This window comes from Eulemur rufifrons, chromosome 2 (assembly GCF_041146395.1).
Source record: "Eulemur rufifrons isolate Redbay chromosome 2, OSU_ERuf_1, whole genome shotgun sequence".
Classification (NCBI taxonomy): Eukaryota; Metazoa; Chordata; class Mammalia; order Primates; family Lemuridae; genus Eulemur; species Eulemur rufifrons.
This window is the reverse complement of record NC_090984.1, coordinates 81568425-81581567: the sequence shown is the minus strand read 5'-3', so window position 1 is coordinate 81581567 and position 13143 is coordinate 81568425. Positions and strand designations below refer to the sequence as shown.

At 42.6% G+C, this 13143-nt stretch overlaps 1 protein-coding gene across 4 annotated transcripts in view; it reads left to right on the top strand.

Moving 5' to 3' along the window:
* CDKL1 (cyclin dependent kinase like 1) overlaps positions 1 to 13143 on the top strand; it is a 57172-nt gene that overhangs the window by 42895 nt on the left and 1134 nt on the right. Inside the window, exons 3-8 of one of the 4 annotated variants that reach the window (XM_069464745.1) lie at positions 1680 to 1752; positions 4227 to 4317; positions 5368 to 5568; positions 7914 to 7996; positions 10773 to 10829; positions 12337 to 12492. In XM_069464745.1, coding sequence (XP_069320846.1) covers positions 1680 to 1752; positions 4227 to 4317; positions 5368 to 5568; positions 7914 to 7996; positions 10773 to 10829; positions 12337 to 12492 — 661 coding nt within the window. Of the gene's footprint in view, positions 1 to 1679; positions 1753 to 4226; positions 4318 to 5367; positions 5569 to 7913; positions 7997 to 10772; positions 10830 to 12336; positions 12529 to 13143 lie in introns of all 4 variants that reach the window. The other 3 variants (XM_069464735.1, XM_069464753.1, XM_069464758.1) reach the window with 3 other exon arrangements.

Genomic DNA, 13143 nt, shown 5'->3' with positions numbered 1-13143 from the left:
GGACAAAAAGTGGAGGCTGGGGGAACGCGTTCCCCTAAGTGTCCCCATCTTAGCTGCGTTTTCCTAGGCCTTCTTTCTCGGCAGGTGAGTTTTTCCAGCATGTGTGTTTATATGCCACTGGAACAAGGAAGAGAATTTGGAGAGAAGCTATTTCAAGTCCAGCGACATAGTCCTGGTCCAGCAGTGTCCCGGCTATTCTTCCTGGAAGTGGCCTCTTTGTTTCCCCCACATTAGCCGACTCTGTTCAAACATCCTCTGATCTGCTTGAAAGGATTTCCGATTTCCTGATGGTCTGGTCTGTGACAACAGTGGCCTCGTAGCCTCTCTCAGAGGCTAGAAATGACTTTTTGTGGTCACCTAATGACAACTACTCAAGAGTTTTCTCCCTGGTTTACTTATTAGTTTTGTCTGAGGACCACAACAACATTGTGTGATTCATAAAAACAGTAAGTCCAGCTTGGGGTAGGGGCACCAGAAAGTAAATGCACTGTCTCTATAGTCCAATTTACTCATTGTCTTATGTTTTTAAAAAAATGCTTCCAGATGAGGTACCTTTTTCTAATTTGCACAAAGGACCTGCCGGCGCTACTGGTTGCCCTGGCTATCTGGCTATATAAGAAGCTTCAAGTCAGGGAAAAGGTGCTGGGGACAGTGGCACAGAGTTCAGTTGCCGTGATGGAGGGGAGGGCAGAAAGCCGTGAGCTGGCGCAGCTTGCCGACAGAGAGGAGCAGTGCCGGGAAAGAACCACGATGCCTCTGGCTTTGATAATTAACTTCCGTTACATGGTTTGCAATGAAAACCTCTATAAAATCTTCATTACCTAAAAAAAAGAAAGAAAGAAAGAAACCCAAAAAAGCAATGCTGCCTAGGAGTCTGGAGAAACCGTGTGCCCACACATGGAAGAGGAGTCCCTCTTCAGGCCATCAGTTTGGAGCAACTTGAAAAAATAAACAGCATCCTTTGTGCTGAATATTATTAACTAACTTTACATCAACAAAAAGTTCTTTATAGAAATGGAGCTCAACCTAGCACTCTGGGAGGCCGAGGCAGGAGGATCGCTCGAGGTCAGGAGTTTGAGACCAACCTGAGCAAGAGAGAGACCCTATCTCTACTAAAAAATAGAAAGAAATGATCTGGACAGCTAAAAATATATGTAGAAAAAATTAGCCGGGCATGGTGGCACATGCATGTAGTCCCAGCTATTTGGGAGGCTGAGGCAGTAGGATTGCTTGAGCCCAGGAGTCTGAGGTTGCTGTGAGCTGGGCTGACACCATGGCACTCTAGCCCGGGCAACAGAGTGAGACGCTGTCTCAAAAAAGAAAAAAAAAAAAAAGAGAAATGGAGCACAAGTTACCGGGCAGTTTCCCAGTAGTGTCACAGATGTTTGAGATAGGTGGTTATAAATACCTATCAAGATCCAGGTGGATTTTCATGTTCCTCCCTATAGAAGTCTGCACTTTTTTGTTAACCTGCTGTTCCCTGGATTCAGTGGTGTGCTGGTCACATATTCTTTCTACTTGGGACTCATGGAATGACTACTTGAGGAGTTAGATGACTCTATGTGTCACCTAGGATTTTTCACCACTGAAGCCTGTCTTGGTTTACTTTTTCTTTTCTTGAGCTGAATTCCATGGCTACACTAAAGAATGTGTTTGTGCTGCTTTTTTATTTTTATTAGGGTACCAGAACATCTCGTGAAGAGCATAACTTGGCAGACACTGCAAGCTGTAAATTTTTGCCACAAACACAATGTAAGTCTCATGATCTCCCTTGAGAAATCAGAAGGCTGCCCTTAAGCTGAGGTGGAGCCTTGTACAAAGTTTGTATCATACTTTTGTGGGTATAATTTTTTACCCAAATCTTCATAAGCCTGGTTGGGGTTAGCAGAGGCTAAAAATGCCAACCTAACTATTCCTTCTTGCTCAGGTTACATAAAACATGCATTTTATGATTTGAAGAAACCAGTCATATTTATACTGATTAGAAATACTGAGATTTAAGGTAGAATCCAACTCACTTGGAGTCTTATTGCTCTGGTACCCTCAAAACGCTTTGAAATTGAGAAGGGAAACCCCAGGTGACTCATGCCTGTTTAGCTGCAGTATGCCAGTTGCAGCAGGGGGAGTCCCAAGCCCAATGCACAAGTGCTAGTGTCTGCTTTGGTGAGACATGAGAGCTGAGTCTGAACCCAAGCAGCCTGGTGGAAGCCTCTGACACTCTTGGCCACAGCTGGGCTGGTGGGAGGCACAGTGGACTCTTGCCCTTGTGATGTGACCTCACAGATGCTGGGAAGCCTACTGCTCCCTTCAGTACAACACTGCCCACTTACCCACTCCCTGCACGTAGAAACCAGATTCCAATGTTGGAGCTTTATTCTGGCCACGAGTGCAGTTTGATGGCAATATGTTATCCTTCCAATTGCCAAGGTCCATTTAGGTGCTAGGGCTAAATCTCCTTCCTTGTGCTGTTCCAAATGATTTTTCCTGAAGCTGCATTCCCAGAGGGAGAAAATATAAGAGTAGCTAGTACTTCTCCCTACTGAGCCTCCACTTAGCTGAAGCCTACCATTCTTATCAACATGTACAACAGGGAGAATGGGCACCCCTATTGCTAGTTACTGTGAGTGACAGTGAGAACTTTCCTAAGAGCAGACTTTGGAATGATGGAGCAGGCGAGACTGCATGAAGGCCCCTGTGGAGAAGATCTGAGATGCTAAAGACAAATGCATTGCATGCCACAGCTCCCTGGAGATGCTCTGGCTCCATGTGCTGATGGGGGAGGGCACAGAAACTTGTAAAGAATTCCCAGAATGAATGGGAGCACATTCTTGTTTCCAAGTACTTCTTACCATATGTCATCATGATATTCATGAGTGTACCCATTTATAGCAATATGTGAAGCTAGTGGTAAAAGAATAGAGATATCAGATCTATTAATTGCTGAGAACCAAATAGATTGTAATAAACTAATTCAAAAATTGCCTGCCCCACAATTTTCCAGAATAATAAATACCCATGGGGAGACACTGATGCTGATCTCTCACCCAGAAGGTCCCTTGGAGAGAGAACTGGCCAGGCCCAAGAAGAACCCCTATCTTCTCTCCAGATTCTATTAATAGAAAGGCTGCAGACTGAGGAGGGTTTCTCAGGGTGCAGAAGGAGTAAACATTCCCCCTCTGAGAGGAAACAACTTGGGAGAAAGGAAGATTATTAGGAACCCTGAGCTGTATTTTGACCCAACTGTTTTTGGTTTTTTTTTTTTTTTTTTATGTAATTGTTAATTAGGTTGTTGATTTTTTTCTTTGCCAAGGAAATTGTCATTTAATAAGAAAATCATGTGAAGATTCTCAAACATTTTTCCCTCTAATATCACCCTGTTAAAGAATGTTGGCTGTGGTCTGGAAACCACAGGTGATTTGAGTCTAAATTGTGGAGCGGGGGCCACATCCTGAGGGGTGGCAGCAGCTCTAAGAGCACTTGATGTGCGTGGGACACAGCTGACATCTAGCGACTATCCCCAGAGGGTGAGGGCTGCTGCCTACTCTTGTTTATCTTGTCAGGACGAATGTCAGAGCTGGAAGGGAGATCTCTTGGCAAGCTCGTGGTTACCGCCCTTCTCTTCCCCAGCTTATCTCAGGAGGCCCAGGGCTTGTCCTGTTTACAGGCCAACTGTGTTCTGTTCTCAGTTAAACAACTGAATTGTGAATTCTGCTTATGCACCAACTTGCAGCTCCTGCAGACATGATACAGGCCTCGCCCAAGCATTTTAACATTTTCCCTTTCACCTAGAGTTGTTAGCTTAAAATCAGGGCTCCCAGTTACAGTTGAATTTCAGATATATAACTTTTCAGTATAAGTATATCCCAAATACTGCATGAGACATACTTATACTAAAAAATTATTTGTATTTGTTGTTTATCTGCGATTCAAATTTAAACGGGTATCCTGTATTTTCATTTGCTAAGACTGGCTACCCTACTTTCATTTTTCCTTTCACTGTTCTTGATCCTTTTGGGCCTTTTAGAAATTTGGGATGATTCAGGATGTGATAGGTATGATACTAGAACTAGATTTATTTTATGCTGGTCTGTTGCTGTTATTCAACAGGCCAATGAGATATTTAAATGATTCCTCCAATATTTGTTAAATATTCATGTGTTTTATTTATCCCACATATATAGAGTTGATCCTTAAGAATCTGTTTTTGTTTTGATTTTTATAATTAGTGCATACATAGAGATGTGAAGCCAGAAAATATTCTCATCACAAAACATTCAGTGATTAAGCTTTGTGACTTTGGATTTGCTCGGCTTTTGAGTGAGTATTGACATTTTCTTTAGTTAAGTGTAAAAGATGGAGAAATTCTTGATACAATAAAGGATCTAAATGCTTTAGAAATATATAAGCTAGTTCCTATATATTTGTAAGGTTTTTGGATGGTCGACGCCAGAGAAAAAAAGACGAGCAGAGTAGAAAGGGGTAAGCAATGAGGCTTTATTTGAGCACTCCCGGGTGAGGGTAATGGGTCCCAAGAGAGGGGCCTTGGCGAGGTTCACGGGTCCTGAGAGAGGGGCCCGAGAAGTTATGCCACCCAGAAGTTTTGAGTGGGCTTATATATGTTTTTAGGGCTGGGGGATGGGGGTTTCCGGATCGAAGAGCTAGGAATTTTCCATTATGGTTTTAGGGTGGGTATTGAGAACTAGGAGGGGCTGGTGGTATGTATAGATTCCAGGAACCGAGACCCTTATCAGGGTAACCATCCAGGTGTGGCTATTCTTTAACTTAGCTGGGCCCTGCAGGCACTGTTTTCGGCAGTTCTCGTGGGCTTCTTCTTTTTTTCATTAGGGAGGGGAGGTGTGCCCACCACCAGCCTTACAATATTTAGGGCACACGCTTGCTATAAATTATAATTTTATAATTACTGAAAATGTTTAGGCACATATAGTGGTTTAAATATTTAAGCTATATATAAATTATACTACAGTAAAGTGGTTATTAAAAAGTATATTACTCTCCTGGTTTCCACCATTTCTTGTTAAAATAATACTTGTCAGAAGTGCTACTTTAGAAGAGTGGTTTTCAACCTTGGCAGCAGATTAGAATCATCTGGGGAACTTTAAAAATGATATTGATTGCTACAGGCCCTCCCCTGGGATTCTGATTTAACTGGACTCATGTGTGGCCCAAGTACCAGTAATTTTGAAAATATTATACTCCAAGTGATTTTAATATGCAATCAGCATTGAGACCAATGATTTAGAAAAGCCACAAGATTAGGCACGAGCTTTATTTCTGAGGTCTTCCTCTGGCAGTTTTGATTCTGAGGTTTCAGTGCTCTTTCTGTTTTCCATGTTCCACCCCTGCCAGCTGGACCGAGTGACTACTACACAGACTATGTGGCTACCAGGTGGTACCGCTCTCCAGAGCTGTTGGTGGGTGACACGCAGTACAGCGCCCCAGTAGATGTTTGGGCAATTGGCTGTGTCTTTGCTGAGCTGCTATCAGGAGTGCCTCTGTGGCCAGGAAAATCAGATGTGGATCAGATCTATCTGATTAGGAAAACCTTGGGTAAGTGGTGTTTTTGTCCCGCCTTTTGGGAAACTGGATAGTTTCACCCACGTTGGTCCAGGGCAGAGCCAAGTTCCTGGTCTCATCTAATGGCCTTTAGTTAGGAAAGAGGGAAACTGTCAAAGCCTCATTTAAATGACTCAGTTAAAGACGTCCAGGCCGGGCGAGGTGGCTCACGCCTATAATCCTAGCACTCTGGGAGGCTGAGGCGGGTGGATCGTTTGAGCTTAGGAGTTCAAGACCAGCCTGAGCAAGAGCAAGACCCCATCTCTACTAAAAAAAAAAAAAAAATAGAAAGAAATTATCTGGACAACTAAAAACTATATAGAAAAAATTAGCTGGGCATGGTGGTGCATGCCTGTAGTCCCAGCTACTCGGGAGGCTGAGGCAGAAGGATCGCTTGAGCCCAGGAGTTTGAGGTTGCTGTGAGGTAGGCTGACATCATGGCACTCTAGCCCGGGGAACAGAGTGAGACTCTGTCTCAAAAAAAAAAAGAGGTCCATGTTTGGCTTAATAAAAATAATTGACAGTTATTGAGTATTAATAACTTGAACATAGTTTGGATCAAGTTAAACCCTGAATAATGATCATAGCAACGATAAAAACTCACGTTTCTATAAGGGCTTAGCAGTTTACAGAATGTTTTCATGGTTTATTTCATTTATCATGGTGTAGTAATTCATTTGGATGTCCTTAACTGCAGCCTGCCTGACTAGTTTGGATTATTCAGACTCTGTAAAGGAAGATTCTCACCCTTCTAAGTGTCAAGAAGAAAGGCTGGTTCTTCTCACGCCAGTCTTCTTGTCTTGCTTTCCCACCCTGATTCCTTTCTCTCTACCCTTGGAGAGGAGGCCAGGAGCAGGAGAGAAGGGGCGGGGGGATGGTGGGAGACAGATGAAAAGATCTGCAAGCAGTGAGTGCCCTCTTCCAAAGTCAGGGAGTTTAGACTCTACTCCCCCGAGTGTTCCAATTTAAAGCAAACTTCTCCTCCTCTAAACTCTTAAAGCACCTACCATCACCACATCTTGCCTTGTACTCTTATCTTCCCCAAAACGCTTGTAAGCTACCTGATGGTGATATCATGTCTTATCTTTCTTCTTATCCTCCACCAGCATCTGCACATTGTGGCAGTAAATATTTGCTGATAGCTTGACTTTGTCAAGTGACATATAAGGTGAATTATAGCCCTTCCAGAGGCGCTCAGCCTTCCTTCACTGTGTTTTCTCCAGTGATTTCAGGACACCCTCCCCATGTCACCCCTCTAGCACCAATGGGAGATTCTTAAGGTACAGGGAATTGTGCTCATGATGCAGCTCACTGAAGTCTGGGGCAAAGGGGTATGTTTTCATTGCTTGTCCAAAACAGGGTGAGGTAGCAGGTTTTGGATTTGAGTGAGTGGTAAACTTCTAAAACAAACCAGTAAATTTAGACAATTTGATACCTTGGAGTAGGAACTCTAGCCTAGTCCAATTGCAACATGTCTAGATCTCTGGTTGGGACGTCTTTGTTTTCCACTCTGCCCTGGGAAGTGGGCCTGGATGTGCCCCAAGGGAACCCTTCTGAATATTTCCTTCTATTCTCTGGACAGAATTTCTCAAGTGTAATATCCCTAGAATTTTACATGAGAGTGATTTTAGGTGATTTGGCTGAAATGTGGGCAGGATGAGCTTCATATAATCCCCTGTATATAAAAATGCTACTTTTGTTTTTCTGCATTACTTCATAAGTGCTTCTAAACAGTAGATGAAATGAAATTTCCAAGTGATCACTAACTGGTGAAACAAGAAAAGGTGGTTCCACACTGGAAACTTATTCCTTCTAGCTAGAAAATCTTTCATGATTTGTTCCCTTCTTCTTTCACTCTGTTCCCTCCCTCCCTCCCTCCCTGAAACATTTATTGAGTGCTTGCTATGTGTCAGGCACTGTTGTAAATACTAGACCCATACAATTCTGTCCCATCAGGATTCAGTTAATATGATATTGATTTGTGGTTGTTGCACTTTTGCTATTTTTTTTTTAAAGACGTATTTTGTGTGTGTATGTGCTTCTGAGTTTTTGGTTTGGATTCCTCAAATATTAATACAATGTAAGCCCTGCAGGCAAGAAACCTGCAGCCTTCAGTTTCTGTTGCTTGCCCTCTACGTGCTTAACACAGTGCGTTGTCCACTGTAGCGATCAGTACAGGCTGCTGTTGATTGCTGGAATGCCTCTTCTCCCTCTGATTGCAAAAGAAACAGCAGCTTCATAGTTGTAGGCACAGATGGACACAGCACTGATGGAGGGAAACCACAGATCAGTGTTTGTCAACCACTCTTACTTGCCTCCTTCTTTCTTTTTGTCCAAAGGGGATTTCATCCCTAGGCACCAGCAAGTATTTAGCACGAATCAGTACTTCAGTGGGGTGAAAATTCCAGATCCTGAAGATATGGTAAGTGACCCATTTTGGAGAGAGGTCTGCAGGCCAGGCTAGCTAAATTTTGGTGGTTACTCACCTGCCTGAGCCCCATGGCTCTCCCTGCATTGAATGTCAGTCCAAGAGTGAAAAAGAAAATTGGAACAAATTGGTTAGCAAGACCATGGCCTTCGGTGCTAATTCATAGGCTGCTGATAAGAGTCTAGCCAGCCTGTTGGACAGGAATGCAGAGCTGCCTGCCTGAGCCTCACCTGTCCTTTATCATTTTCAGTAGTTGAACTGAGGTAGTGTAGAGCCAATCAACTTTTAGACATTGACCAATCGAGGAAAAGGATTCTACTTTTCTCCCAGCATTGTCCAAACTCCCTACTCCACTGTGCTCTCACTCCCCAGCCCATGGGCAAAAACGGTAATGAACTTACTTGGCCAGCCTCACTCTGGTGCCTGCCCTCTATGGCCAATGTGGGAAAAGCACCCATTTTATAAAAAACTGAAAAATTAAAAATGTTCATACCCTTAACCCAATGGAACCATTAGGTAAGAGCATAAGGATGTAGCATGATTTAATAGAAATCATTTCCTTTAGTGTTCCATCAGTAGGGGATTAATTAAATAAGTTATGCTACATCCTTACAATAGAAATACCATGTAGTAAAAATAATTAGATTTTTATATATCCCCCTGAACAAAAAGTCCACAACATATTGTTAAATGAAAAAAATGGTTATCAAGCAATACATATAATTTGACATAATTATAATAAGACTTTGATAAATATACAACACATGTATATACACACATATGTTTACATATATAAATACAAAGTAATATGACAGACTCTGGGAAGCCATGCAAAGCTTTTCACATTTGTGAAATAAGTGGCTCCAAGGATATATACCCAAACATTAACAGTGGGTATCTCTTTGTGGTGGAATTTTGGGGTAAATTTTTTCTTTCTTTATGATTTTTTATATTTTTGAGTATCTTCTAATGAGCTCGTATATTATAATCAAAAACATTTCAGAGCTTAATTAAGGTCTGTGAAATCCTGAGTTTCCACTGTCTAAGGAAGGTGCTTTCAAATTGAAGCTAACCCTTGGGCTGCTCAGTTTCCAGATGGAAGTTCTGTCTGTCCCTACCACTTGCCTTCTGCCTCTCCCCGCAACCTCTTGGCTTGTCCCACAGCCCAGCCTGCCGCTTCCCCACTGCCTCCCCCTCCTGCAGCACCAGCATTCGGAAAAGTGGGTCATGCTGGGACAGAGACAGGAATGACACCTGGCATATGGGAGGTGACCCATCTGGCTCCCTTGTGACCTGGACATTCCTAGTTCTGCACTAAATATCCCTTAGTGATTTCCTGTTCGCTTGTTTACCGGTGAAGCCTCAGGAACAACCCAGGTTTTGTGAATGTAAGAAGCTTCCCATAGTTTCCCAGAGGCTGTCCTGCAGGAGATTTCCTGTTGACAGAAACACAGGAAGAAGCAGTGCTGTGGCTGTGCTGGTGGAACATCTGTGCTCCAGTCCCTCTGCTGGTCAGTAACCCTGACAGAGGAGACCTGCTTGCTTTTGGGGCTGGGAAACTGGCTCAGCAGGCAGGATGGACCTTTGCATATCGCAGCCAACCAGCCGGCCTCATGCAGGCTTTGTTGCTGAGGCAGCAGAGCCTGATGTCAGCAATGGCACAGTCATCCCCAGAGGTGCTCAGATTCATCACACGGAATGAGCAAGAGAAATATTTAAGCTATGGAGGCTGAGGGGAAGGCTACTTTCAAGGGCTGATGCAAATCTGCTCTAGGATTTTTTTTTCCTCCTGTTGAATGTAGGGAATTCCAAAACTGAGGCTTTTCTCTCTGTTATCAGTGATTAGTATGTGTACAATCCAGAACTGGCTGTTGGGGGCTGGCTCCCTGTCGACAATAACACTGTGCTCTGAAACTTAACCACAGCACCAGACTGCGGCTCATTAGGTGAGCCCGGCCAGTCACTCCAGCCTCCAGCTCACACACTGCCATCTTTATACACACAGCGCACTGCGGTCATTTATTTGCTCAGCTTGGCAGCCTATTCTTATTTTCTCAGCTTCCCTCCTTAGCCATTGCCAGTGGTCTATCTCTTTAACTGGCCAGTCTGCCTGACCTTCGGCATTCCTCCCATTTGCAGTGTTATTCCCGATTGTCTCCAGCAGGTGACTGGAGCAAAATAGCCTTATATGGCCAAAGGGAGATTCTTTGAACAGTAGGCTGATCAGGGAAACTGCAGGCTCTTGTGGGAGGAGACAACAGTGTTTATTCCAGAAAACCAAGAAGCATCTGTTCACCTGGGTAGGGGAAAAAATTGATTTCAAAGCTCCCTTTATATAAAATTGTCAATAAATGCAATAATTAGGACTGCCTTTTTACAATGCCAATGTGAACGCCAGGTTGCAAATTATAAGTAAATACTAGTGAAAGAAAAAAAATTCACGCTGAGCAGTTCTTATTTCAATTTTTTTTTGCTCAGCATGAATTTTTTTTCTTTCATTAGTATTTACTTATAATTTGCAACCTGCATCGGTTCTTTGGGAAGTGAAGGGAATGGTTAGGAAGTAAATTTGGAAAAGCAATTTAGAAGTGGGAGAGAGGGAGCTTGTGAAACAAGCCTAGGGAGGTTGCTGCATGTGGGAGGTGGAGTGGACAGAGGGTGGAGGAGGAGAAGGTGCCAGGAAGAGGCTTCTACTCAGAAGAAATCCAATTTGAGGTAGCCTTAATTTGAATACCTGCTGTAAATTAAAAGCCCCTTTTCTTTCCAACAGGAACCACTTGAATTAAAATTCCCAAACATCTCTTATCCTGCCCTGGGGCTCTTGAAGGTAAAATCCTAGCTTCCAGCCTACTGGGAAATACACAAGGATTGTCATCAGTGGAGAATCTTAATTACTTATGTCAATCCATGAAATGAAAATTGTTCCTTTTAGAAGTCTTCTCCTTTAAAAAGTATAAATATTTTCAGTTTTTAAAATGGATCACATTCTATTACAGTGAAAACATAAGTATTTCACTATAAATAAACCTAACATTATATTTGAAATCTAAATTTACACAAAATAGAAATTTCAGGGGGCGGTGTTTGTTTTACAAAGAGATCCTTTTCTTCAAAAAGTACTTAGCGGCCGGGCGTGGTGGCTCACCCCTGTAATCCCAGCACTCTGGGAGGCTGAAGCAGGAGGATCACTGGAGGTCAGGAGTTCCAGACTAGCCTGAGCAAGAGCGAGACCCTGTCTCTACTAAAAAATAGAGAGAAATTAACCAGATAACTAAAAATATATAGAAAAAATTAGCTGGGCATGGTGGCGCATGCCTGTAGTCCCAGCTACTCGGGAGGCTGAGGCAGGAGGATTGCTTGAGCCCAGGAGTTTGAGGTTGCTGTGAGCTAGGCTGACGCCATGGCACTCTAGTCTGGGCAACAGAGTGAGACTCTGTCTCAAAAAAAAAGAATCAAAAAGTACTTAGCTATAGGATCCTTTCAAATAGCCAATTCCCTAGTACATTTGAAGTATGTTTTGATTTTAAAAGTTGATTTATATATTTTAGAAATATAGCTCTTAAGTAAAATGAGGTATAGTACCAATGAAAATATTTGGAAGTTACAGTCAATGTTCCACATAGTGTAAAAATTGTTTAATACATTTACTGATACATTTGTAACAAAAACAATTGAGACAGTTCCTTGGGGTATGCAGTTGTGAGATTTAATCTACCCAAGTATGAGCCCCATGGCCTACTTAATGCCAAATAAAATTGTTAAAAATTATTAATATACAGGTATATAGATTATGCCTCTCCTTACATACATACTCATGTATGCTTGTAATGCATAGAATATTTCTGGTAGAATATATTATCCCCTCAAAAAAAAGAGGAGCTGACTTCAGAAGGAGGAACAGAAGACCTAGAATGGTGGAGACTTCCTGTATACTGTATTAATTTTATTTGTATCATGTATAAATATTATTTTTTAAATAAGCACACTAGTTTTTACAAAGTACATGCGAAAGACCAAATTGGCTAAATGGATTATCCTAGTTGGCCACTGTGGTAAACTCCAAAATTGTATCCTACTCTCCCAGGACAGAACACCAACTGCCTAAAGAACAAAATAAGGTATCTGTTACTACTTGTAGAAACTATTTATTATGTGGGTACCCATTTAGGAATGACTGTAGAAAGAGCTAAAATCATAACTGGTGGGTTTTCCCACTTTTTTCCCTTCTTATTCCTAACTGAAGAGTTTAATCTTTCAAAGAAGAAAAAAAAATGACATTAATAAGTTAATACGATTTTAAAGAAGTAAGCAGAGGGAATTTTCTGTTCTTTTAGGGCTGCCTCCACATGGACCCTGCTGAGAGACTGACATGTGAACAGCTGTTGCAGCACCCATATTTTGACAGCATCAGAGAAGTAGGGGATTTGGCAAAAGAACATGAAAAACCAGCAAGGAAGACCCTACAACAGAGCCAAAAGCACCTGCCTGGGGTAAAAATGGTGTACTGCCTTACAGAAACATCCAAGGTTATAGTTCCAAATGATCTCATACCTGCCACCTAGTACAGAGAGTCAGAATCTAGACTTGAGAGTGGTAACTGTGGCTTGCAGTTCCAGTACCCTCATTCCAGTACCTGGAGACAGGTCACATGATATATCAACCAGGGCCCCAGAGACATCTATCACCTGAGGCCCCTTCTCTCTGACTCCTAAAGGTGTCCTTGACCTGCTGTTTCCTGCTGCCACACAGGGGCCAGGGGTTCTGGCATGCATGAGCTCAGCCAGGTGCATGAGTGTGGGTTCAGCTGAACATACTCTGCTTAGGAAGATGGAATTAGATTTATCCCAGGCAGTTCTCTGTCATCATGTTCACCTTCAGTATTAACATTCCATGTTTATCCAGAAAAGGAACTGTTTTCTTCCCTGATCCTTTATTGTCAGAGTTGGCTAGGGCAAGTATGTTGATGAGTGCTTTCAGTGGTATCAGCAGAAGAGCATGTTTAACCAGAGAATAGCATCCGAAATGCACACTGGGAGCCTGGGAAGAATCTTGATTGGTGTACAGTGGTAAAATGGCCTTACAATAAGTTTCTTGTTATAAGTTATCTTGCCTTAGCCTTTCCCTTTGCAGCCTCCACTGCC